This window comes from Anas acuta, chromosome 3 (assembly GCF_963932015.1).
Source record: "Anas acuta chromosome 3, bAnaAcu1.1, whole genome shotgun sequence".
Taxonomy (NCBI): domain Eukaryota; kingdom Metazoa; phylum Chordata; class Aves; order Anseriformes; family Anatidae; genus Anas; species Anas acuta.
The window spans coordinates 32,362,695-32,386,049 of NC_088981.1; the positions used below are offsets into that span (position 1 = coordinate 32,362,695).

At 37.6% G+C, this 23,355-nt stretch overlaps 1 protein-coding gene across 8 annotated transcripts in view; it reads left to right on the top strand.

Moving 5' to 3' along the window:
• Positions 1-23,355, top strand: part of LTBP1 (latent transforming growth factor beta binding protein 1) — a 203,784-nt gene that overhangs the window by 76,401 nt on the left and 104,028 nt on the right. For all 8 annotated transcript variants that reach the window (XM_068676472.1, XM_068676469.1, XM_068676470.1 and 5 more), the window contains 2 exons: positions 11,813-12,037; positions 13,438-13,715. In XM_068676472.1, the coding sequence (XP_068532573.1) occupies positions 11,813-12,037; positions 13,438-13,715 (503 nt within the window). The remainder of the gene's footprint in view (positions 1-11,812; positions 12,038-13,437; positions 13,716-23,355) is intronic.

Genomic DNA, 23,355 nt, shown 5'->3' on the forward strand with positions numbered 1-23,355 from the left:
TCTGAACTCTGCAAAGGGAACTGGGAACTTTCAGGCAGGCATTTAAAAATGTGAATCAAATTGAAGTCCATGGGAATTTCCAACTTGTTTTAAGTAAACCTCTTACGAAGTCTTAAGGTCAGGTCAATGAATAGAAGGAAAATGGGTGTTTGCTTCTCACACAGGAAGGGGTTTGAGCTCCACAAAGCCCAGTCACAGAGAACATTCTCATCTGTATTTTATTCAGCCAAATATTTTGTTAATATGTCATGTTGATTATATTTTAGTTTAACTTAAAGATGATAAGCTGAGCTATGAAGTTAAATTTTGTATTTGACATTGTTCAGATACTTCAAGTTCAGGGGAACATGCAGCAACTTTTCATTTCATAATTCAGGAATTTAGGTTCTCCAGCTCCTCCCTGAGAGGTATTATCTCTGTCCATAGATTGAATAGGGCAGTGGCCTCCAAACTTTTTTTTTCTGATAGGCGTGTGCCATCAAAATTGTTGAGCATGCTTCCCCAATATACATTTGTTTATTTATAATTTATACGCCTGTGCTACTGTACTAATATATTATGTGCATTATAAAGCACACAAACATGGAAATTAAGAAAGTGGTAAGATTTTAAAAACAGTGTTTGTTTTATCTTTATTGAAGGTAGGGAAAAAGAACATTTTTTCCAGCACCTCCATGCATTGTCTTCTATACCTTGTGGGGTTTGTGCACCCCAATCTGGAAACCACTGGTGCAAGGAACCAAATGAGACCAGCTCTATAACACAGCTCTGGTGTTAGTCTCCTGCAGTCAGTATGTGTCCATCGTGTCTGTTTTACTTATTGGTGATTATATTAAATTCAGCCTGTTATGTCAGATGTTATATATTTAAGTGCTGAAATACCATTTCTCTATATAATTAGAAGATATTGGGTCCAAGAATGCCTGTTGTGGCAGTTGGGGCAGAGGGATTTTTCATACTTGCAGGTATTTTAGTGCACTCTGGATCCTTATAGTAGTGGCATGAAGCTTGGTGACGGGGCTGCATACAGCTCAGGAGATTGAGGTGCACATTTCATTCCTTGGGACTGTAAGTGACCAGTCAGTGCTGACTGTATTCAGGATCGTACAGCTTGTGCAGTAATTTATACAACTCTTACATGTGGTTAAAAGAACCACAATGATAAGTGTTGAAGGTGAATGGGTCTTAGTCCAACTACTTTCTCTGCAGAGCAACTTTCAGCCTTCCTACTCATTAGCACTGCCTCTGCTCCTTTTCTCCTTCGGAACTCCAGGATTTGAGTCTCTTGCTTTTCACTGGTCTCCTATGACCTAATTTATTACTCAAGCTCTGAATAATATCCTTCCCAATATTCTCATATTGTGTCACCTCCTCAAGGTCAACTCCCTAGAAAACTTTCCAATTTTTTGTGATGTAGACAGTGCCAGAAAATCTTAGATAGTTTATGTTTTTTTAACTAGTCCAGGAAGGTCTGGATTATGAGCTATTATTTTATGTTAATGGGTATCCACTTGAAAGAGCATATTCCTACTTTTTTCTTCTTATAAACTTTTTCACACAAAAATGAGCACTATGGTAATGTTACAGTAATTGGAGAGCAGTCTCCTGACGTTAGAAATATGTTCGTTTGTTTTTTAATGACTGCATTTTCTTGTGGCTTTTCTTTTTTCTGTTCAAAACTTAAAGTTGTCTTGTGGTGTGGGGTGCAGTAGATCAGTGCTCCTAGACCTTTGGATTAAGTTTGGGGGTTCACCCCACTCACCAAGCCGTATGGAGTCAGGACACTGGGTCAGGACACACCTGTAAGGCAGATTGTCCCACCGGTGACCCTTCTGGTTGAGCCTCTCTTCACAGACAAGAGTGGGAAGTCTCAGGTATAAACACTCCTAACTTAGTTGGCTCAAAAAGGCACAGAAGGTTAAATGGGATGGATCTCAGCTTACATATCTATTGCTCAGTTGCCAGAAATTGTAATGAAGCTGACATCCCTGGCTAGTGTCAGCTCAACTACTTCTGTGGTCTTCGGAGCCGTTGCATAACAGAGGTGTGGCAACATAGCTTAAATGCTTCTCAGGACATTTTTCCATTCTGTCTGATAGTATCCAAGTAGCTTGATGTCTAAGAGTAGCTCCATTCTCTGCCTTGCGCTACTGTCTGTTACTTTTTTTTTTCTCCGAAAGTACAGTACATCTTTTAGAAACAGCCTAATATTCTATTATCAGAGCAGAGGATCCATTCAGTGACATTAACAGGTTGTACCAGTGCAGAAGCACTAACAGCTTAGTGCCATTATGGTGCAGTAACTCATTAATCTTGTAGTGCTTCAAGGTGGCTACGGATGCTCAGCTGGCACCAGAAGGGAAGAATGCGTGCTGGTAGGATCCCTGTAGCAATGAAGATGCCTGTTAGATATCTGTCCTGTTGAAATCTTGCTCAGTTTATTGAAAACAGTTGTATTTAGATTAACTAATACACGTTATATTATTCATGCTCAGGCACACATACACTCTACAGACTAGCAAGAGCTTTAAGAGTACGGGGAACATAGGAACCATTAGTTTTCATCAGACACAGAGTATGCTGGTTTCAGTATTCTTTTTGACAATGGTAATTTATTCTGGACTGCTTAAAATGATACCTATGAAATCTTTATACTGCAACATACCATTTTGCAATATATATATACGCATCTGTATTCTGCAGGAAAGTTTTAAGAATTATGGTTTTAAACCATGTTGCTAACTTGCTGTGTTTTCAAGCCTGGCTTCACTAGAGATTTTAGTTCAGTTGCGTATGTCTTGAACAAAAGGAAGAATTCATACCAGCATATTGTAGAAATCCGAAGAAATGACTAGAGTACCTCATCTGTATCTGTTGGCATCTTTATCAAAGGTCTGATACTGGCCATTTGCAATGCATTAATTCACAATAAACAGCAACTCATGTTTTTTCCTTATTACCCAGATTCTAGGCATAACGTCTTTGTCATATTCAACATATCAGCATCAGTGCTAATAAAATCAATAGATTCTACAAATGTAATCAGGATAGGAGTAAGTTATCCGTTAACACTCTATCCACTTCCCTCCAAAAATAGTGTCTGAGTCATCTCAGATGTTGAAAATATTGGAAGCAGATTTAGCAAAGAGTGACTGTGAGCATCATGCATGTTAGTGAGCCAGAATCCTCCTGTCAGTTATTTCTCAACTACCATTTTTGCTATGCCCTTTTCATGTTTGGTATCCAGAGCTTTAGGCCATTTTCCATGACAGAGCATGCCTTTAATTTTTCTGATAGCATTTGAATAATCTAATACTATTTTCAATCCATCCTATTTCTTCCACACTGTAGTAGCATTGTGGGGAGCTGTTGGTCAGATGGTGCTCATTTCAGTCACCTACACACAGGCCCCTGATGACATTTGACATGCCTCAGGGTAGCAGGCTCCTCGTCCCATAATCTTGGAGGTGATACAGGTCCTATGAGAGAGTCAACTTTTGGACCCACATCGAGGGATGGTTGGAACACCTGGGTGCACATCTGTTGCCTCTTGGTTTGCTTTGTGTATATATCTTCACCAAGTCACTAACATCCAGCTTTTCTGCATGAGTTTTTCATAGTACTTGGTTTAAAACTGTGGAAGACCTGTCAGTCATACAGTGAAATTATATTGTGTTTTAGGTTTTTAGGTTTTATAGTGTGTTTTAGGTTTCTTCATGATGATGATGCTCACTCAACATGTTTATTTCTCTTAAATGTTTTGCTGCCTTGTCCTTCATGATCTACAACTCCCTCCTCAGTTTTCAGTGACAGGATCTCCTGATACGTGACAATGTAGTCTCCATTGAAGAATGACAGATAGTCCATTACTGTTATGCTTTTATAATGAAAAATGGACACACAATGGGACTCAGCTTATAGACTGAGACAACCTAAACGTCAGCAGCCACATGTGAGGTGCATGCTGAAACTGTCATTACCATCAGTGGAGGTTTGGGGGCCGTTGTCAGAGTTAGTAAGACAGATGGGCCAAGCATGCTCTGTGGGAGCAGCCTCTCTGGAATTCAAGAGATTGTTCATGTCATTAAGCAATCCCACAAAATAGTAGAAAGAACTAAGGCAACACCTAATGGACCTGATCCTTGATAGAATCTCAATGCTTTTCATTTCCAATAACGACAGCGTCCCTCCCCTTTTTTCATACATAGAAACTTCTGGTATATACCTAATTTGTTACACATACTGCACCTTGTTTAAAGTGAGTCGACACAACCACTAAGTGATGCTAATTGTTAGACAGCCGTTCAGCAGCTTACAGAAAGCTCAATTACTCATGGAGGTAATGATCATCCCAGAAGCTGAGCCTGCACTTCCCAACTGAGAAAATGGATTTTAAATGGACAGTTTGCTGTTGGGAGATAGAAATGCATAAAATGCCTGAAGATATAGGTAAATCTGATTTTGTGAAATTTTCTTCCACTTGCTTTCCTTGGTAATTGCCATGCAGTGCTGCATTAAGTAGCATCATAGATATTCCTCTAATTAGGCTTTAATACACTGCATGATTTATTAAATCTTAATGCTGATAGTACATGGAGGAGTTTGGAAAGATCTAGGAAAGTACAATTTAATTTAAAGAAATGTTTCTTATTTAAATATTTCTTATTATTTTTGTTCTGTATATTTTAAATGTATAATTGTGGATCTGTAGTAGAATTTAAAAAATCCAACCGTTATAGTTCTTGGTTGTGGAACTAAGTTTTCATTGCAAGGAAAATGGAGGTTTGTCTGTGAAAGAATGTAGAAAGTTTATTTTGTAGAATGGTATGACTGCAGCCTGAAAATTGTCATGTCTGCAACAGCGACATACATGTAGTGTATCTGCAAGGTTTTTCTTCACCAATGTAAACACTCAGCAGTTTTAAAATCTCTAGCCAAAGGCATCATGGCAGCTATTGAGCTTCCTTACTGCAATGTCTTTTTTTTTTTTTTTTTATGTATGTGCAATGTGGCATTTCATGGAGTAGAGAGAATGACAGAAAGAGAAGGCTGTTTGGGAGCTTGTTTATTTTATCTGTTGAGCAGACAAATCCTTCCAAAGCAAGAGCAATTCCCCAGGATCCTTGGCAGCATAATATTTTAAAATCTAAAATCATGCCTGTCCAGGCGTCTTAAGCAACTACTACTTGTTATTAGCCACTCACAGCTCTATCAACTTCACGAGACTAGACTGAAGCTAAGAACAGTGCTTTGAATTCAACCCTCAAAGATTCTGGGGTGTTTTGGAGGCAGCCTGCTGCTTTGGTCTTCCTAACAGGAAGGAATGTGGTTGCAGCTGGTTTAGAGGGAAGTAAAGAGAGTTGTCCTTACTGAGTGTGATTCATTTTTTCTCAAGATTTCCCTATTAGTCAAGAATATCCTTTGAATCTAATGTTTGCTTACGTCTTTAATGTTAACAATCTTGAAATGTCATGTGTACTTAGCAATAAACCAATGAAAAGACCCTGCTAATTAGCTTAGCATTAATATTATTTTGTGTGAGGGGGGCATGTTAATAGTATGGGAATGGATATCATTCCTGAACTATGTCATCATTAATAGTGAAAATGTAAGATAATAATTTTGCATGCTGAAAATAACATTTATATACAGAAAAGATTGGTTTGGGAAATGCTGAACTTCAGGACTGTTCTTTGTGGCTAACTTGATTTTCTTTGAGAGACTCTTTTTTCTGAACATGCCTGATCCAGACAGGAATAACACCACAAAGCTTGTTTATTTTGGCAATAATTTGGTTTCCTTGTCTGGATAAACTGCAGTACTTAAGACCCTATTCCCAACTGGTGCTGTGTTAGTTTCTGAAACATCCCTTTGTGATAATAGTTGAAAGATAAAAGACTGATCTACAGAGGCTGTAAACAGATTAATTCTTAAAAAGTCAGTGATCACATTAATTCGCGATAGCTGAGAACCCAGCTTAATGGCTGCCTATTTTTGCTTATGCAGGTAAGTTTGAAGTAGGTTGCTGTTTTTTGTTTTTCCATCCAGTGTTGCAGATCTTAACTTTCTTTCCAGAAGAAGCTTCTGAAGTGCCTTCAGTAGTACATTCAGCTTTTTAGGTCAATTTCTGTTCTTGCATTGCAGCATTCAGAGTAAAAAATTATTTGATAAGGTTCTTATTCGAATTTTCACACATCTGTTATAATAGGCAGTATGAAGATGACAGGATAAGGGAGCAAATTCAATATCGTTCCTCTATCGTTATCTGGCCAAGTCTGGCGTAAAGGAACATGCTATCTTGTAATATTCCTCTTGTAAACATTTTTAGTTGATTTATTTCTCTCTCAATAAATGTAAAGGTTAAAATGCAGCAGTCACTTCAGTGAGTGCATGTAGCTTCTTGTACAAAGATTAAAAATTGATGGAATTTTACATGTGGAGGAACATGTGTAACAAATTTGAATGTAGTTTGTTGACAATAATTATAACTACAGAAGTTCAGAATAAGGAGAAAAAAAAATCCTGGGAGTATATAAACTAGATTTTGGTGTTCTTATTCACAAAACGTATCCAGGAAGTCTGATTAAAAAAAAAAAAAAAAAAAAAAAAAAAAAAAAAAAAAAAACAGATTGTGATATAAAGAAACTTACTTCAGCAGGGACATTCTTGGAAGTAAGCCCTCTACCTACACTATTTATTTTCTATCAGTCCTCCTAGTTTACAATTAGTCATTGTAAACATCTTGCATGTTTAAAGCTATGCCATTTCAGGGGAATCTACATTTGTGTAAGCTTATATCTAATGAAACTAGTAATGAGCTAATTCAAGTTATTTACTACAGAGATTTCTATGTGACAACTCTCATTATATTTCTTTTACTTAACTGAGGAAGCCTGCACTGTCATACTACCCATATTTCATGCACTGATTTTCCAGGAACATTCTGATTTTGAAATATGCTTTCAAAAAAGCATAACTGCATGTTATTATGCAAATTATAGTATATTAATCTACTTTATCCTTAGGTCATTGAATACAGTCTTGTTTATAAAAAACAAAGGGAAACAGAAGAGACCCTTAAAACCAGTTTTCATTGCCTTGTTATTGCTTGAATAATAGTGATTTCGTTAAAAAGTCCTGTGACAGGGAGAATTCACCCCTCACATGACACACATTTGTCACTTATCCTGACTCCTCTCTCAGCAGTAGCAGCACCAAATCTGGTGCTGGCATCACTATTTCAGTGAATTGTGGTGGTGCTTTACTAGGGATTTCTGAGGGGGTAAAGAGGCTATTCATGTGAGCAGGACATCAATTCCCCTTTTATCAATGATGAGCGGGAAAGAGTGTTTTTCACCTGCTGCTGGATCCCCAGCCATCAGTGCTTCTTTTGTGGTTTGTTTTTTTTTTTTAGTTTCTGCACTTAGGTCTGGAGTGATTGCACAGAACTTTATTTAAGACATCAGCATCTGGACTTTTTCCTAAGCACCATGTTGCAAGAATATAATTTTATATGGTAGTGCTTCCCTTCAGTGAATACAATGACTTCTTTCCTGTAAAAACTTGCTTGGAAGATCTGTGTACTAGTTCTTTTACTTTTTGTATGCTTAGTTAACATCAGGGAAGAAAGATGCACGAACTGCTGTGAGATGTGTAGTGTAATGTTGGATAGCTTTGTAGTACTCAGACAAAATTAATCTACTAATTCATGGAAATACTGTGACCTAATGAGCAGTATTAAAGTTCTCCTTGGAGAGCCTGTTGATGTAATTGAATAGTGCTTACACTTAAACAGTTGATAGCGTGTAAGTAGAAAAGGCAGAGTTGTGAGGGAAAGTGAGAGAGAGACTTGCGTGTTCCCTGAAGTGCATATGAAAAGGAATTTGGAAAGCTAGATGAGGAACATTTCAAAAGTTATCTTCATTTTCTTCAACACTTTGGTTACAGGAAGGGAGTTGTCATACATCCTCAGGGTTCATTTGGGTAAGTATGGGCTATTTTCTAAGGATTAGGAGGATTTAGGTCCTTGGAATTTGTTTTGTTACACATTATTTTGATTAAACAAAAACATTCAGACTTGATTAAATTAGTTTATTTGGAGCTGTTCAAGGTCGTCTGAGTATCCTGAAAACAAATTAAGTGATGTAATTACAGTTGCAAATGGAGTATCAGTGGTTTCATAGTTTCTTTGTTCATGATTCGAGGCCCTGTTCTTGTGTTTCCAATCCATAGCCATGGCAACTTTATCAGGATTTGTGTTGCAAAGTTTCTCCTTTTTCTCTGCATCCAGCCTTTCAGAGACTCTATATGGGGGCATCTCAATATGGCATCACAACAAACTCTGCCAGATGTGGGTAATCAAGGCCTTGGGATACCAGAAAAATCAAAGCTTGTTATTATCAATTAATTGCTCAAGAATGGGGAGAAAACTTAAAATGTTTGTAGCTCCTTAAACCAGTCTCCGTATCTCTAGAGGGTGGGTGTTCATTTGTATAAACAAACTGTTTAATTTGTTCATTCGAAAGTTGGCAGATCCTTAATACACAGTTGAGAGATTTGGCTTACAAGTGTTCACTTGTGTAAAGTGAAGAATCTGTTACCTTTCATAGGTCCATTAATGCTTATTGTTTTGTTTGTAAGATACCCACATGTGAACTGAAATTTCTTGTTGTCTTGTGCATCTCCATGTTTTTTATCAGGCTTCAGGCAGCTATTTCACACCATTATGGATATTGTTACCACACATACACACTTCAGAGGAGAAGAGGAGCAACCCAATGAAAATCTGGCTCCAATGGGCCTTCTGTCTGAGTGCCAGTTGTTAACATATGTGCAAGACCAGCATATTCTAATGGTTTCTCCCAGCACCTGGCCTGTGTTTTGCTGAGAACATCCTCTATGCCTGCTGGCAGTGTTGACCTGTTCTGTTTAAGTTCTTTAAGCTCAATGACTAAAAGCAAAATTTTTTTTCAGAAGTTGAGCTGTTCAAACATCCATTGGCTTTGAATCCAGTTCCTGTCTTAAGTGGTCCTTTCCCCAAGGCTCTTTGCTCTTTGTTGACCTGTGATTCCTAGAGCCTTGTCAAAGAAAAGTAGCATTTTCTCTCTCTGCCTTTTCGGAGGCTTACTCCCTTTCAGCTCACTTTTCTTGATTTGTCTGCATTATAATCCCAGCTCTGGTGAAATTACCTGCCTGTGATTTCCAACACCAGCGTTATAATTAAACGTGGTCCTTTCCCTGCACATAAACTTCTGAGGAAACATCACAATTAGCATATGTATACCTATTATTTCTATTTAAAATTACCAAATATCTTATTTCAATGTGTTTCATTCTTCAATCTTTTGACGAAGTTCTGCATTACTCATAATGTTTGCAATTCGAGATTATCAAGTTTAGCCTGGACATAATCAGCCACATAAGAGCAAGTAGAATGTATGCATTAGAATTAAGATTTCTTTTTTATTGCATAATTTTATATTTTCAGAATCTATTTCATATATTCTCATTTAAAGTTCATTTCTTGTGCGCTAGGCCAGGCCCTCAGGAGATGTAAATCAGCACATTAATCAGTTGACTTAGTGATTTTTTTTTTCCTGTAGATAAGTTAATACAGAGAAATTAAACATTTTTATCTATTTATCTCATACTTGGCCTTTCAGTAGTGTTTGTTTGCACTTAATTGCACAAATTACTTGTGTGAATAACCACAGCAAACCATTCTGAAGAGGACCTGAAGGAACCCTTTTCTGTTGGTATCTTCCTACTCAGCACAACCCTTTGCTTTGAAGCAAAGCTTTTGGTGCCACTTTGGGAGAGGAGCACTTGGTCAGGGAGGGGTACCCAGCTGCACTGTCTTCCAAAAACCAACTGCTTTACAGGAGTAGGAGCTCAGAAGAAAAAAAAAAATTGTTTTGGTGGAAAAACTGAGTACATTTTATTATTTAATGGTTGTATTCCATGTTACCTTGTTGCCTCAGGGCTAGGAAGAGAGGGAAGAAAGTTGATGGGTTAGGCTTTTTAAAGGCTTCCTCAGTGAGACCCTTTCTGTTTGCCTCTTTTTTTTACCATACTTCTTTCAAATGCCAAATTGCTATCATCATGATGCTACTTGACACTGTTTCATTGTGCAATGTTACTTTTGCAGGAAATCCAATAGCTCTCCCTGTTTGCTTTCAGCCTTGCTCAGACAGATCTTTACAAGCACCTGAAAGTCTTTGTGCATTGTCGCCAATGTGGTAAACCCGCTCATTTGTGGCAGTTCAGGGAGAAATGATGTGTGAGTGAGAGAGAGATCTTGATTTCATTACTGGCAGGATCAAACACCTTTCTTTTTGCCCTGAAGTAATGGCTGTTCTGCAAGGCCATCTTTCATAAGCCTGGATCAACAACAGCCTTCTCCTGGGGAGGATGGTCTTCTCAAGGTGACTAGGCCTCTCACTGCCAATTTGCAGTGCTGCAGCTTGAAGTACTTTTAGTTGGTTTATATGAAATGAAAATATGAGATAAGATGATAACAATATTAAGCGCACATTTGCAGAATAGAATGGAAAAATATTTTTGGTTGTTTACACTTGCATGCCAACCTATCTGGCGATGAGGCATGCACGTCCCACATCTTGTCAGGGCAATCTGATGGTGCTCTGCTCCGAGCCAGTCTGGTCACTGCGTTTCTGTAGCACTTCTCCTGGGCCAAGTGAATTACACAGCTGGGTTGGAGCTCCATGGGCTGCTTTGTCTTCTTGCGACACTTAACACAGGTTCTTTTTCCAATGCTGACATTTAATGATGTTAATAATGGTCATAGGCTGTGGCTGTGCAGAGGTTGCACCACTTGGACTATACTCCAAGCTCTAGGTTCCTAATTACCTTGCATTATCTCATTTTTATTGGAACTCAATATAAACTGAGCAATACCAATTCAGCAAATTGTCAGAATTACTGCAAAGTCTAGATTTTTTAAAAATATATATTTTTATAACCAAAATCTTATCTTTAAACTGAGAACTGGTGAATAGATACTTTGTTATTTTTCTGAAAAAAATGACCATAGTTTGTCTTTAACAGATGTTACAGTATTTTTTCTGTTGCGTTTATATCATTTAATTCTTGAAAACATTGACAGCTTAGCTAGATTGTAGTTGCTTATAAAGTCCCACATCATATTTTTAGATTGTGCCAAACCATGCCTATTACTATTTGTATACGAGTTAAGAAATATTTTTCATTTAATGTTGATAATTTTAATGTTTCATCTGATAATTTACATTGCTGTAAATGTGCAAGTAGTGACTGGCACAGAAGCAATAACCCTTCTCTTTATATTGGAGTTAAAGTATCTCTGAAATCACTTGAGTATAATTTTATTTTTACAGTTTTTGTAGGAATGTATTTCCTGTCTTCCTGAGCTGGTCCAAGATTTACGGAAATGGGAGGATGACAAAATAGGAATACCTGTACAAAAGCGTGAATAAGAGGCCCAGCCAGGCATAGCATTCATTTAGTGTCTTGTAACAGCATAACGAAATAAAATAGCTCGGATCTCTAAGAGAAGAATGTACTTGCTGTGTTTGTCATGGAGAGAAGATGTGAACCAGGCAGAGGTCACAAGGAGGGGAAGGGAAGTGGTTCTACCACAAGGCAATCAAAAGCGTGTGTCAGAGGGATAGTTGTTCCTCAGATGTCAGAAGAATAAAGGGCTCCAGCCCTTTTCCTTTCTTCCTCAACTGCTGTGTCAAATATAGTCAGATAATATTAACTGTAATTACAGCTGAAGTAATTAACTAGATTTTTCTTTCTGTTTTCATTTCAGTTATTTGCCACCTTCCATGCATGAATGGAGGCCAGTGCAGTTCTAGAGATAAATGCCAGTGCCCTCCTAATTACACTGGTAAACTTTGTCAGATCCCTGTGCAGACTGCCAATACTCCAAAACTGTATCATCACCCACAACAGGTGAACAAAGCTGTAGGATCTCAAATTATCCACTCGACTCATACTTTACCACTGACAATGTCTGGACAACAAGGTGTAAAAGGTAACTTTTTTCTTGACTTTTTTTTCATTCGGAATTTAGGTTATTTACTTTTCAATGTAGTAAAATTTAAATCTAATGTAAAACTAAATATGTAATCTATGTTTATATTTGTTATATCGTTTGTTACAGTCCTTAAGATAATTTTGTCATCAGCTTTTTCATGTGGGATGGCCATGATATGATTCAATTAAATAGAACAGTCTTTCCATGTAATGTAACAGTATCATCGAAAAAAAAAAAAAAAAAATTCCTACTGTTACATAAATGCTGTGAAGAAGGGTAGATGAAATGTTTTCCTCAGCCATGTTGTAGCCATGTTATAGTGTTAGTCCCTAAAGATGCCTAAAACTTTACCAACTTAAAAAAAAAAAAAAAAAGAAAAGAAAAAAAGTAAAAAAAGTGGGGGTTGGAAAGGGAGAATAAGATAATATAGTTGTCTAAACAGTTAGCAGAGCGGAAATTTATTTTTGTGGCTATTTGATTCCAGTTCAAATTATTTTAGACAAAATGGTGAACCATAAAAATATTCTTTACCCAGCAAAAACAGTCCTCTCTAATAGCCACGAAGGGCCTTACTTCTTCTGTGTCTTTTCCTTGTACATTTACCTGCAATAGAACTTAATTAGCAGAACTTAATTAATCTTCTCCCCTCAAGTATTCAACTGAGTTGCATGTTTTAAGGGCATTTTGTGCTTGCATGAAAAAAGGAGTTTGAGGCTCATAAGGAGAAGTACACGTTAAGTGACCAGAGGTTCTCAATCTATATAGTCAGACTTAAAACTACAACTGTATTTAAAAACAGAAGTATATGAAAAAACATTTCCTCCCTTTTTATCTGCCAAATCCTGAATTCAAAGTTCAGTGAAGGGAGTGGTGGTTTTAGATGGTTGAGATGCTGGCAAGTGTTATAGGGGCAAACTCAGGACTTGGCAGGTATATAAAGGTGAAGGAATGAAATCTGAAGCTTTTTCTGTGTTCCAGAGAAAGATGATGGATCTGAAAAAGACAATAAAACTTACTATATATCCAAAAATAACCCAGTAGAGTTTGAGTTTTGGAACTTTGAATGGGATTCTTTTTACAAAGTACGACCACAAATATTAATGTCACACCAGCCAATTTGGACACCCATGTTTATATAGCAGTCTTTACAATCCTATAATGTCTTTCTTTCCTATGTGAAGTTTTCATTTTCTTGTTTTCAAGAAATCAGACTCTGTGTTCTTTCAGCCTTTCCTCTAACCCCCAAATTTGGGTGTTGTCTGTATTTTTGTCACTTTGAGGCAATTTATCCAAATTCTAATGTGCAAAAAAGAAGTATCTTAAAGGTACCTGGGATCTCTTTTTTGATGTGTTTTATTACTAATTTTTCTTATGTGTTTTTCTTTCAATTACTTTAGTGAAGTTCCCTCCTAACATAGTGAATATCCATGTGAAACATCCCCCTGAAGCCTCAGTTCAGATACATCAAGTTTCAAGAATTGACAGCGCATCAACAGGACAAAAACCGAAAGTACCTCAGCCAGGACATCCACAGGTCTCTTACCAAGGTCTTCCATATCAGAAGACCCAGAAAGGACATACTGCTTACACAAATCAACAACCCATTCCTCATGTGTTTCCTGTTTCAGTTAAAACTCAGCTTGGACGTTGCTTCCAGGAGACTATTGGAACACAGGTAAGAAATGTTGGCTTAGATTTTTCAGACAGGTACCTTTAAAGCAGTATTATGAAAGATTGAAATAATTTTTCACCAGTCATAGGGAAAAGATGTATTTGACATTCTTTTCCAAAGAAATTTTTTTTTGAGAATGGATTTTAGAATGTTTTAGCAAGTAATATCCTCCTGAGCCTTATTTTTCTTAAAGTTAATCTCTTCATTTTCTGTAAACTTGTATCTCTGACATTTTTATTTCAAGTATTCTAGCTATAATTTCTCTGTTTATAAGCTATTTCTCCAAATAAAAACACGACTCATGTTGTAGCTTCATCTCCTGATCAAACTACTAAGGTTACACCATCTTCCACAGCTTGGACTGTCCTTTTCTTTAATGAACATCTTTGCTTGTGTTTTTCAAAAGCCATGGGGATTTCAAGGAGTTGCAGTTTTCTCCAAAATTCCTATTCAACAACTTTGTATGTTTGACCATATTGTAGGCTAATGGTTTGAATCCGTTGAAATGTGACCACTGAATGGGGTAGAAAAATCGTGAAAGCTAACTGAGGGTTTGCTAAAGCATTAAAACCTTAGTTCATTTTAAAATAGTGTGTTCTCACCAGTGTCTTATATATGACTATTTAAAACTGTATATTCTTTCAGCTCTTGAAAACACTTTAAGCAATACAGCATTATATTTTTGCCATATTTTCATATTTATGTAGATATACAGGAAAATATGTATATGAATAGATTGCAAAAAAAGTTAGTCAGACCCTATCATCTATTACTTTACCACCTTGCCAAAATGGAATTTTTCAGACTGAATTACATTCAGTGTGTGCCTCAGTCTGAAATCTGCGGGGAAATTTCAGAAAAATCACTCATCTGTTTTGAGGGATGATACTAGAGAACGAATATGTTGTTTTACTCAGGGAAAAAAAAAAAGTGACTAACACTGAAGATTTGTATTATCTATATGATGTTAAGCAGAAGCTTAAATTCATCAGGAAGGTTAGTTAGCTTTTGGTCTTTCAAGTAGCGTGCACATAAAGTTGGCCAATTAACAAACATCTAAAAATATATCTATTTCCGATATATTCTGCAGGAAATTGTTAGGCGTTGGCAGCTAAATTCTCTGATTGTCATAGCATTCTTACTAGTGACAAAATTAAACCTAGTTTCAGAAGCCATTTTTGTGGAATTAAAAATCCCAAAACCTACAGATGCAATACCATCATGTGATTTTTTAAAATAATTAATTCTGAAAAATGCTATGAAATTTCAACAACATCACACTCCCCCACCCCCCAATTTTATTTTTTAAATTTAACTTTAAAATTTTAAAATTTAAAAAATCACAGTTAAACTAGCAAATGGAGCATTAAAGGCTATTATTCGTTAATTGTTGAATGCTTGATTTGGAATCCACAGTATTAATTTATACTGATAAGATCTTCATGCTTGTCTGTTTCAGGAATAGTAAAAACTTTAACATTTTCTTTGGGAACCTGATTCTGGCAAGTGTTGAAGCATATGTTTAACTGCAAGTTTATGGGTTTTACTTAAAGAAGCTGTGCCTGTGTCAAACACACTTTCTGTTTCCTACGAGTGAGAGCTCTAACAAACATGGCATTATCATGTGGAATCTTAAAATGCTGGAAATAATTTATCATACTTAGTGGTTTATTATTATTTATTCATACTTGTATTTGTGCTCATATATAGAGGAAGACAAAATTCCTTCCTCAGAATGTTAGACTTGGCAATGAGTGCTTCATCTTTTATTTCTTACTTATTACAGTGGATAAATTTAATGTCTGTTCTTTCTGCCACATGCTTGAGTGGGGTATTTCAAATGTTGTATCCCAAACAATCAGTGTGTTATGCTTGCCCCTCACATTACATTGGTTTTAAAACTAAAGCTTAATCTGCGATCACTAGAAGACAGTAATTTTCTCCCCTTTTAAAGGGAGGCGAAATGGGAGATACGTTTGTATTCATGTATGATTCAGAATCCTACTAAAATACTTAGCCTCCAATTTTTGTAATGTTTTTTTACAGTATTGCTGAAAAACTATGCCTTTGCAGTGCTCTCAAGAAGGAGTAGTGCCTCCTAGATTAGAATAATGCATTCAATTTAAAAAAACAAACAAACAAACAAAAAAAACTTTCATCCATTCAGCATTGGTTTTGGAGAAAAGCTTAGTAAGGTTTTTTTGGGGCCTTTGGTATTTAATTTAATAGTTCCATGTAGAGTTAGAGTTGTAGGGTGGCATTTGTAGAGCTTTTATTTAAGAACTTCCCATAAATGTAGATTCAGGTGACTCATTCACCTTTCAAATTTGGAACTGAAATATGTTTTTCCTACAGTCAGGCAATGAATATTGTTTATTTGCATATTGTAAATATACCTTGAGCTGAGAAAGACACCTATTTTTCTTTAATCCTTATATAGATCTGTTCTAAAATAATTTGGTTTTCTGGTTTTTTGATATTTGCTTTGCTAAATATGAGCGTTCTCCAATTTGTTCAGACAAGCTGCTGAACTGTGCTTTCCTTATTAGCAGCAATGTGTTGCAAGTTGTTTCTGGAGTTTAGGCTGGATAATTTTGGTATCCTTACTGTTTTCAACAATCATCAGTGTTTATACATTTTTTTGCAGGGTGGGTTGTATATTTGGCTTCAGTAATGTTATATTAAATATCCTGGGACCAGAGGTGACTTTACTGTCTATAGAACAGAATGATGGAAGGATGTGTGTGTGGCCTCATGTAGGCAAATCAACTAAGTTAATAAAGAGTTGGCGGAACTTGATGTTTTTATCCTGTGTTTTTAGCCTGGACCGAACGTATCAGAATCTTTACTGCTTGTGTGTACGTGTGTGTGTAAAACCTCTACCATTTTATGTTTCTCTACTTCAATTTATTTATTTCTATTACTCTATGTTCTCTCTATCTCTTTCCTTGAATTTCTTTAAAATCAGATCATTTGTTTCTAATTGCTTTGTCTTTTTTTTTTTTTTTTCTCACAACCTTCTGTGGAATATTTGTAGTCTCCCAACGCATTCTTCCTCACCCCACCTTAGTTAAATTCCTTTAATTTGTCTTATTCAAAAACAGTAGTCCTGCAAAAACAGTAGGGTAGTTGCTATACTCAAATCCCAGGACAGCCAGGGTGTGTTTCTGCAGTTTAGTCAGTGCATACTGTTCAGTTTAGCAGCTGGAGCCATCCTCAACCAAAGCTTGGAGGACATTATGCTACAGACAGTTGAAGAGCCCGGTCATATTCTCAAGCCTCAGTTCACTCCAAATTCAGAATACAGAAATTCTTCTAGGCCTCTTGTTTGCTCACTTGTATTATAAGTGACTAATAACCAAAGGCAATTACCATGAGAAAAGGATACTAAAAGATAAGTGAAAATATGGCAGTCTCAAAACTGAGAGGACAGAGGAAGAGAGTGAGTAAGAGGGGCTAGAGGAATGATACTTCCTATTTTAAGTAGGATAGATAAATGAACATCTATGTTTTCATACATACAAATACGTTGCTTGATTGTGACTGTTTTCTGGAGTGTCCTCAGCATTGGGAAATATACCGGAAAGAAGAACTATAAAAGTAGTATTAATATTACAATTTTTTTTAAAAATGTAGGAAGAAAAAATAATGTTCTGGATGGCTCTTTTTCTGCTCAAGTAAATTCACTTATCCTGGCTGCCTCTCTTCTCTGATTGGCACACTTAGCAAGTATTTACCCTCTGGGAGATGTTACAGTGATTGCTCCAGGATTGCTTGCCATGTTACGTGATAGCTTACTATGATACGTCGCATACAAAAGTAGTGCTTCATCAAATACTTTCCTAATATCAAGAAGATTTTTACAGAGTGTATCACGAACTGGTGGTTAAGCTGCAGACCAGAAACCAAGTGTTGTCTTAGAAATATAGGGAGCAAACTTTTTATACAAAACAAGATACGGTTTTTGTAACTGATGTTGAGAAAAGAGAGACCTAAAGTCAGAAAACACATACAGTGGGAGCAGTAAGACAAAAATCCTGCTTCAGGTAGAGAGCAATAGATTTGTAGACACCACTATATGCTACAGTGCCTTCCAAAGCTAGACATTGGGTCTAGCTTTTTTGAAAGGTCCTCTACAGCCATGTTATTTCTGTGTTTCTGAAATCCAAGGAGTTGGTTGTCTTAGAGCACTGATTCTATGAGTCCTGTTTAAAAGCAAGCAAATAAGGACAATTCATTTTTTTCTTTTCAATTCCTCCTCTTCAGCTGCTTTTCATTGTAATTCTAATAAAAATGCCTTTATTATGACACAGAGTATCTTGTTATTTCCCAAAATACTTTTACAGTGTCAGTGGTGCACCTAGTAATGATTATGGTTTAATCCCAAGTCCTGTTAAATTTACTTTATTATTACCTTGCATTCAAATTGAGAAAAGAATGCAGATGCCTACTATCTGGCAAAATTCATATGAAGGGAATTAAGCACCAGGGTTTTCTCAAAGTTGTTTGTTTTTTCCTCCCCCTCAGAATTGGTTTGGTCTCTCTTTTGCATAACTGTAAAGAGCAAGGCATTTTTTGCAAAGCATCAAGGAATTGGTGAAGCTCTTTAATTTTTTCTCTCTTTAGCAGGTATTTTTTAAAAATCAGTTTTACTGAAGGAGACTTCTGGTGATCTCAGCATCTCTAACTTAAAGACAAAATCAGAAAGACTTCTTATTTTAAGGAGAAACAGATTTGAAGTTGCTTACCTGTCTGGAGGCAGCATAGACCAAATGTCTGGAAGAGATGCTGGCTAGGAGGAAGTGTTTGCCTGTGCATGTTCATTCCTTTTTACTGTCTCTCAGTTGTGCTGGTGCAACTGCAACTGCTCAGAGTGAGTGGTCTGCTCTCTGAAATGGTTACTGTTTTAAGTTCAGTTAAAAGTGCTCTCTTCTGACCCACTTATTGGAGGTTTCTTTAATTTCAGACCAGTTCCATGCCACCATGTTCAGGGGATGATATGGTCACTAGTCAGTTGTTTGCTGAGTGATGTTTTGTGTTTCCCTTGCAAAGGGCTTTGAGAGGTGTTGTACAAAAGCTCTACACTTGTTACAGCTCCATTGAGAAGGAAGCTTGGGTTGGAGTTGTGCTGGTATTGTGAGGTGTGAGACCCCCTCCTCTCTGCTGTTAAACATGATAGAAAATGAAATAAACCAATTGATAGATGGCAGCCAGCAAAGTTCAGAAATTGTCAGTTGTACCATGATAAAGATTCTGACTGCAAATCATTAGGCATTTACTTATCTTGATTCACACAAGGACATATATTGACTGTGTACTTAAATTACAGAAAATACATAAAATATTAAGGAACTGGGCTTAGATCACTGCTGATTTTTTTATTTATTTTTTTTTTCACAACAGGGAATATAAAACAAAGGCATTAAACTCTTGGAGTTAGAAATCAGAGCAGCAAAGTGTGTTGATAGCTCTTAATGCATAACCTAATCTATCTGTCCTACTGTATGTAATATGATCATAGTGTCTGTAGTCTGGAGGTGATGACAATAGTAATATGCCAACTGAAGTTACTCCTTGAACCATAGAGATATCCCTGATGAACTTCAGATTGAATAAAACAATTCCTTTGGAGTTAATTTTTTTTTTTTTTTTGACAGCTCTATGAAATGAACTTCCATATTCATATTCCTAATGCAAGAACAATGATACAAGTAAAATTCTGTGCTTCATACTGGTCCTTTTCTCTTAGAGCACTTCTAAAGAACTTTTTTTTCTTTAGAATAGTCTTAAAAATACCATCCCATAAAATAAAATAACTGTCTGGAATTCCTTGAAGCTCATGGTTTGGCTTCTGAAGTTTTTAAACAAATAGACTGTCAGAAATCAGTGTGGATTCATTTACAGGATTAATGTTTCATTCACAATAGATTCTTTGCAAAATCAATACCCTGAAATATCAGAAGATTAAAGATGTATCAGATACCAAAAACACCAAACATTGTTTTAATTACTCAAATAAAAGAAAGCTGGGTAATTTTTGCTTGCCTATGAAGAATGTTCTACTTAAGCCAAAACAAATTCTTTACCAGTTCTTTTAGAAAGTCTGGAAGTATTTAAGTTTCTCTCCTCTGGTTATGAGACAATGCCTGTTAGTGCGCCAGTGTTGCAGTGGATAATGCTCTTCATTTGTAACAACCTGTCAGTCAGCCCTGGTCACTGAGCTAATTAAGTGTGTTTGTTAATTGTTTCACTAATAGGGTTTATTAAGTTTGAGGTTTCCTACCCTGTTTGTGGTGCCTATAGGGGAAAGAAAAAAGAAGGAACAATCCAAGGTCTGTGCCTGTTGAATAGTTTACAGAAAGTTAAACAGTGTATCCATTCACTTCTGCTATTGTGGTATGTGAAACGCAGCCTTTTGAGCTGAATCCCAGAGTCATTAACTATTAACTCAGGCAAAGCACCTATCGATTTCAGTCATAGTTAATCATGTGACACTCCTTTCTTTATGCCTGTATTGTGGTTTTAACTAATAGCTCGTGACAGGGATTTGTAGATGGGTCACGCAGGAGTGGGGGTCCCAGGAAACCTTCTGGTCCCTCAGCCAGAGTCCTTTGCGGTTGCCATGAGACTAATTGCCAGGCTGGGCTCTCTGCTGCACTTCAACGGGGAGCTGAATACATTCCTCCTACTGCCTTAGCAGAGGGATTTTGAGGATATAATCCTTCCTTTTCCCTGGCATCGGAAAGCCTTAAATCCTGGTGGCATGGCCCAACTCAAGGGCTGTTAGCACTGTGGAGATGGGACAGAGGCTGGACAGAAGGAACGAAGAGGTGATGTGGCTTGGGATGGCCTTTGTGCACCAGCACAGGGTCAGCCAAAATTTCAGTCTACCAGTGGGAATATTCAGTACTTCCTCCAGTTATATAAAATATTGGCATAGAAGCCCAGGCACGCATGGGGAAAATATGTGGACTCAAAACAATACTTTCAGTGTCTGTGAGTGCTTTACCCAGGAAGAACTTAGTTTTATAGCAGTACCATGTGTGCCTCACAGTGCTGCTACTGCTGAGCCACTTCCAGCACAGTTCAGCTCTTTTATAGCAATCCTTCATCGCTTCTTTGCCTTCTGGACCAATCAGAATCAGCTCAAAATTGAGATGATTTCTTGTGACAGATGTATCATTCATGAAAATCTGTTCTCTCTCTGTGAGGAGTTTTCCAGAAGCCCTCAGGAATAGCAGCTGGATTAGTTTGAAATGTGTGTGGATGATGGATAGAAAATTGTAAACCTAAGCTTAGAAAATGGCATCATCTTCATGCATAGTGCAAGCTGTGTGCAAGTGTTTAGCTTCACTGCTTATTTTAAGCTCATGCTTATGTGTTGGAGTTGTGCTGAATAGTGAGACAAACTAAAAATAGCTATGGATTCCCCCAAGTGACTTTTCCAGTCACTTGTGACTCAGAGACTGGAACAGACTGTCTGAAGAACTAATGAGTTCTTCTCGGAGGTAGGAAGTGGATAAGACTTGTGAAGAGGAAAGAAATTACCTAAAAGTTTTTGAGACCTGTAGAAACAGAGCTTCGATTCATTGATGCTTAGGGGCTGAGAATGGGAGGAGCATCTTAAGAAATTGTAGCTGGCTAGGAAACAGCTTGTGCAGTGCCACGAGTGTTGGAAATATCTGAAGCATTATTAGATGTACCAGAGAAATCAGGGTTTATTAGCCATAGAAGAACTCTATTTCTGCTTGGCTTAGGACTTAGCAGAGCAGTCATTTTTTCTGATGCATAGCTCCAAAATTACACAGATCTTACACCACGAGGAGCCCCATGTGGCAGTTGCTTTTCCTTGCTGGCCAGTTTCTACAATGATCTGGACACTAACCAAATTATCATTGATTCTTCAAGCTTTAATTCACCATAGAGGCAGTGGGAGCAGCAGCTTTAATCATTGCCAGTTTTTACTAACAGGACTACAAACCACAGTTGCCAGATGACTCAGAATTTGGCATCCTTATTTTTGCTCATGGTTTTTATATGGAAATTTGAAAAAGTTATGACCACAGAGATCATGATTTTCAGTAGAGTGCAAATGCTGTAGCACCACACCTAAACTCAAAGTGGGCTTTAGGCCATCTTCCTCCTCCTTTCTTTTTTACTTTTCTATTTTTTTAAAGCTTTGCTTTATTCTCCTTTTAATTTCCTACTATTAAATGACACCTATTCTAGGAAGAAAAAAAAAAAAGGCAAGTTAATGATGGCATGTTGGCTCTCAGTTAGTAGAGTCTTGCCTCTACACATGCACGCTGCTGCGATGTGTCCTTGAGGCCTGTGACCTTGTGAGGAGCACTGGGTGTTAGTTACGTGCCTTGCTGCCCAAATGCTCAGTTTCTGAGATCATAAGGGGAGGTGCAGCATCAGCTTTGATTCCTCCCACTTCTTTTCAGAGCAAGAAGAGTTGTAGAACTGAGGTACAAGGCGGGGAGAGAGAGTTGAATGGAAAACGGTTTAGCTGACCCTCACAAACCACCACAGTATATGACTTCAGTCAGTGGCCTCCCCTTTGGAGAAGTGGTACCAGTTCTAGAAAAGTAGTTGAGCAGCTGTAATTATAAAATAGAATAGTCCTCCTTAGAGCAAGCTCACTTGAGTTGCAAGTTGAGAAACCAATGTTGTGTAAAGACGTAACATGAATTCTGTAAGTTTTTTGAGTAGCCAACTGAAGGAGACGTTATGAGTACTCCTGAGCTGAACGATTTGGGGATTCTTGGAATTGCAGCAAGATGTACCATAGTTTACTGTACTTCATCTAGCTAGAGTTAGTTGAAAAATCTAGTTCCTGTAAACAGCTTGGGTCCTGCAGCATACTAAAGGTGAGCAGAATTCCCTGGTCTTGCACCTTGCCTGCTTTTGCGCTAGATTGAGAGTTGCTTCTGAAAACAGCAGAATGCAACTGAATGATCAGGAATGGTCAGTCATGTGCTAATCCTGCCAGTGCCCACACTAGTGGAGAGCAAGGCAGCCTAAAAGACGTGTTCAGCCAGCATGGGCCTGGGCTTGCATCTAAACAAGGTGGGCCTTGTTTAGATTCTTTACTGTTTGAACATGGCCAACTACAGTCCAGGGCAGGACTGTTTCTGACCCATTGGAACATGGGAAAATTGGACACAAGACCCTGTGCAGATGGTAGTGTGAAAACAGACTCCTCAAGTTACACAATAAATGAGTAATGACTTCTAACCTGTTTGGGTGCTCTGTCCTTTATACTGTCAGTGTCTCACCCTAAAATGTGGCTCAAGCCCTACGAGGAGCACCTGAGGGAACTGGGTTTGTTCAGCCTGGAGAAAAGGAGGCTCAGGGGCGACCTTATCACTCTCTATAAGTACCTTAAAGGAGGCGGTAGTGAGGTGGGGGTTGGTCTATTCTTCCATATGCCTGGTGACAGGATGAGGGGGAACAGGCTAAAGATGCGTCAGGGGTGTTTTAGGTTGGATGTTAGGAAGAACTTCTTTACTGAGAGGGTTGTTAGGCATTGGAATGGGCTGCCCAGGGAAGTGGTGGAGTCACCATCCCTGGAGGTCTTTAAAAGACGTTTAGATGTAGAGCTTAGGGATATGGTCTAGTGGAGGACTTGTTAGTGTTA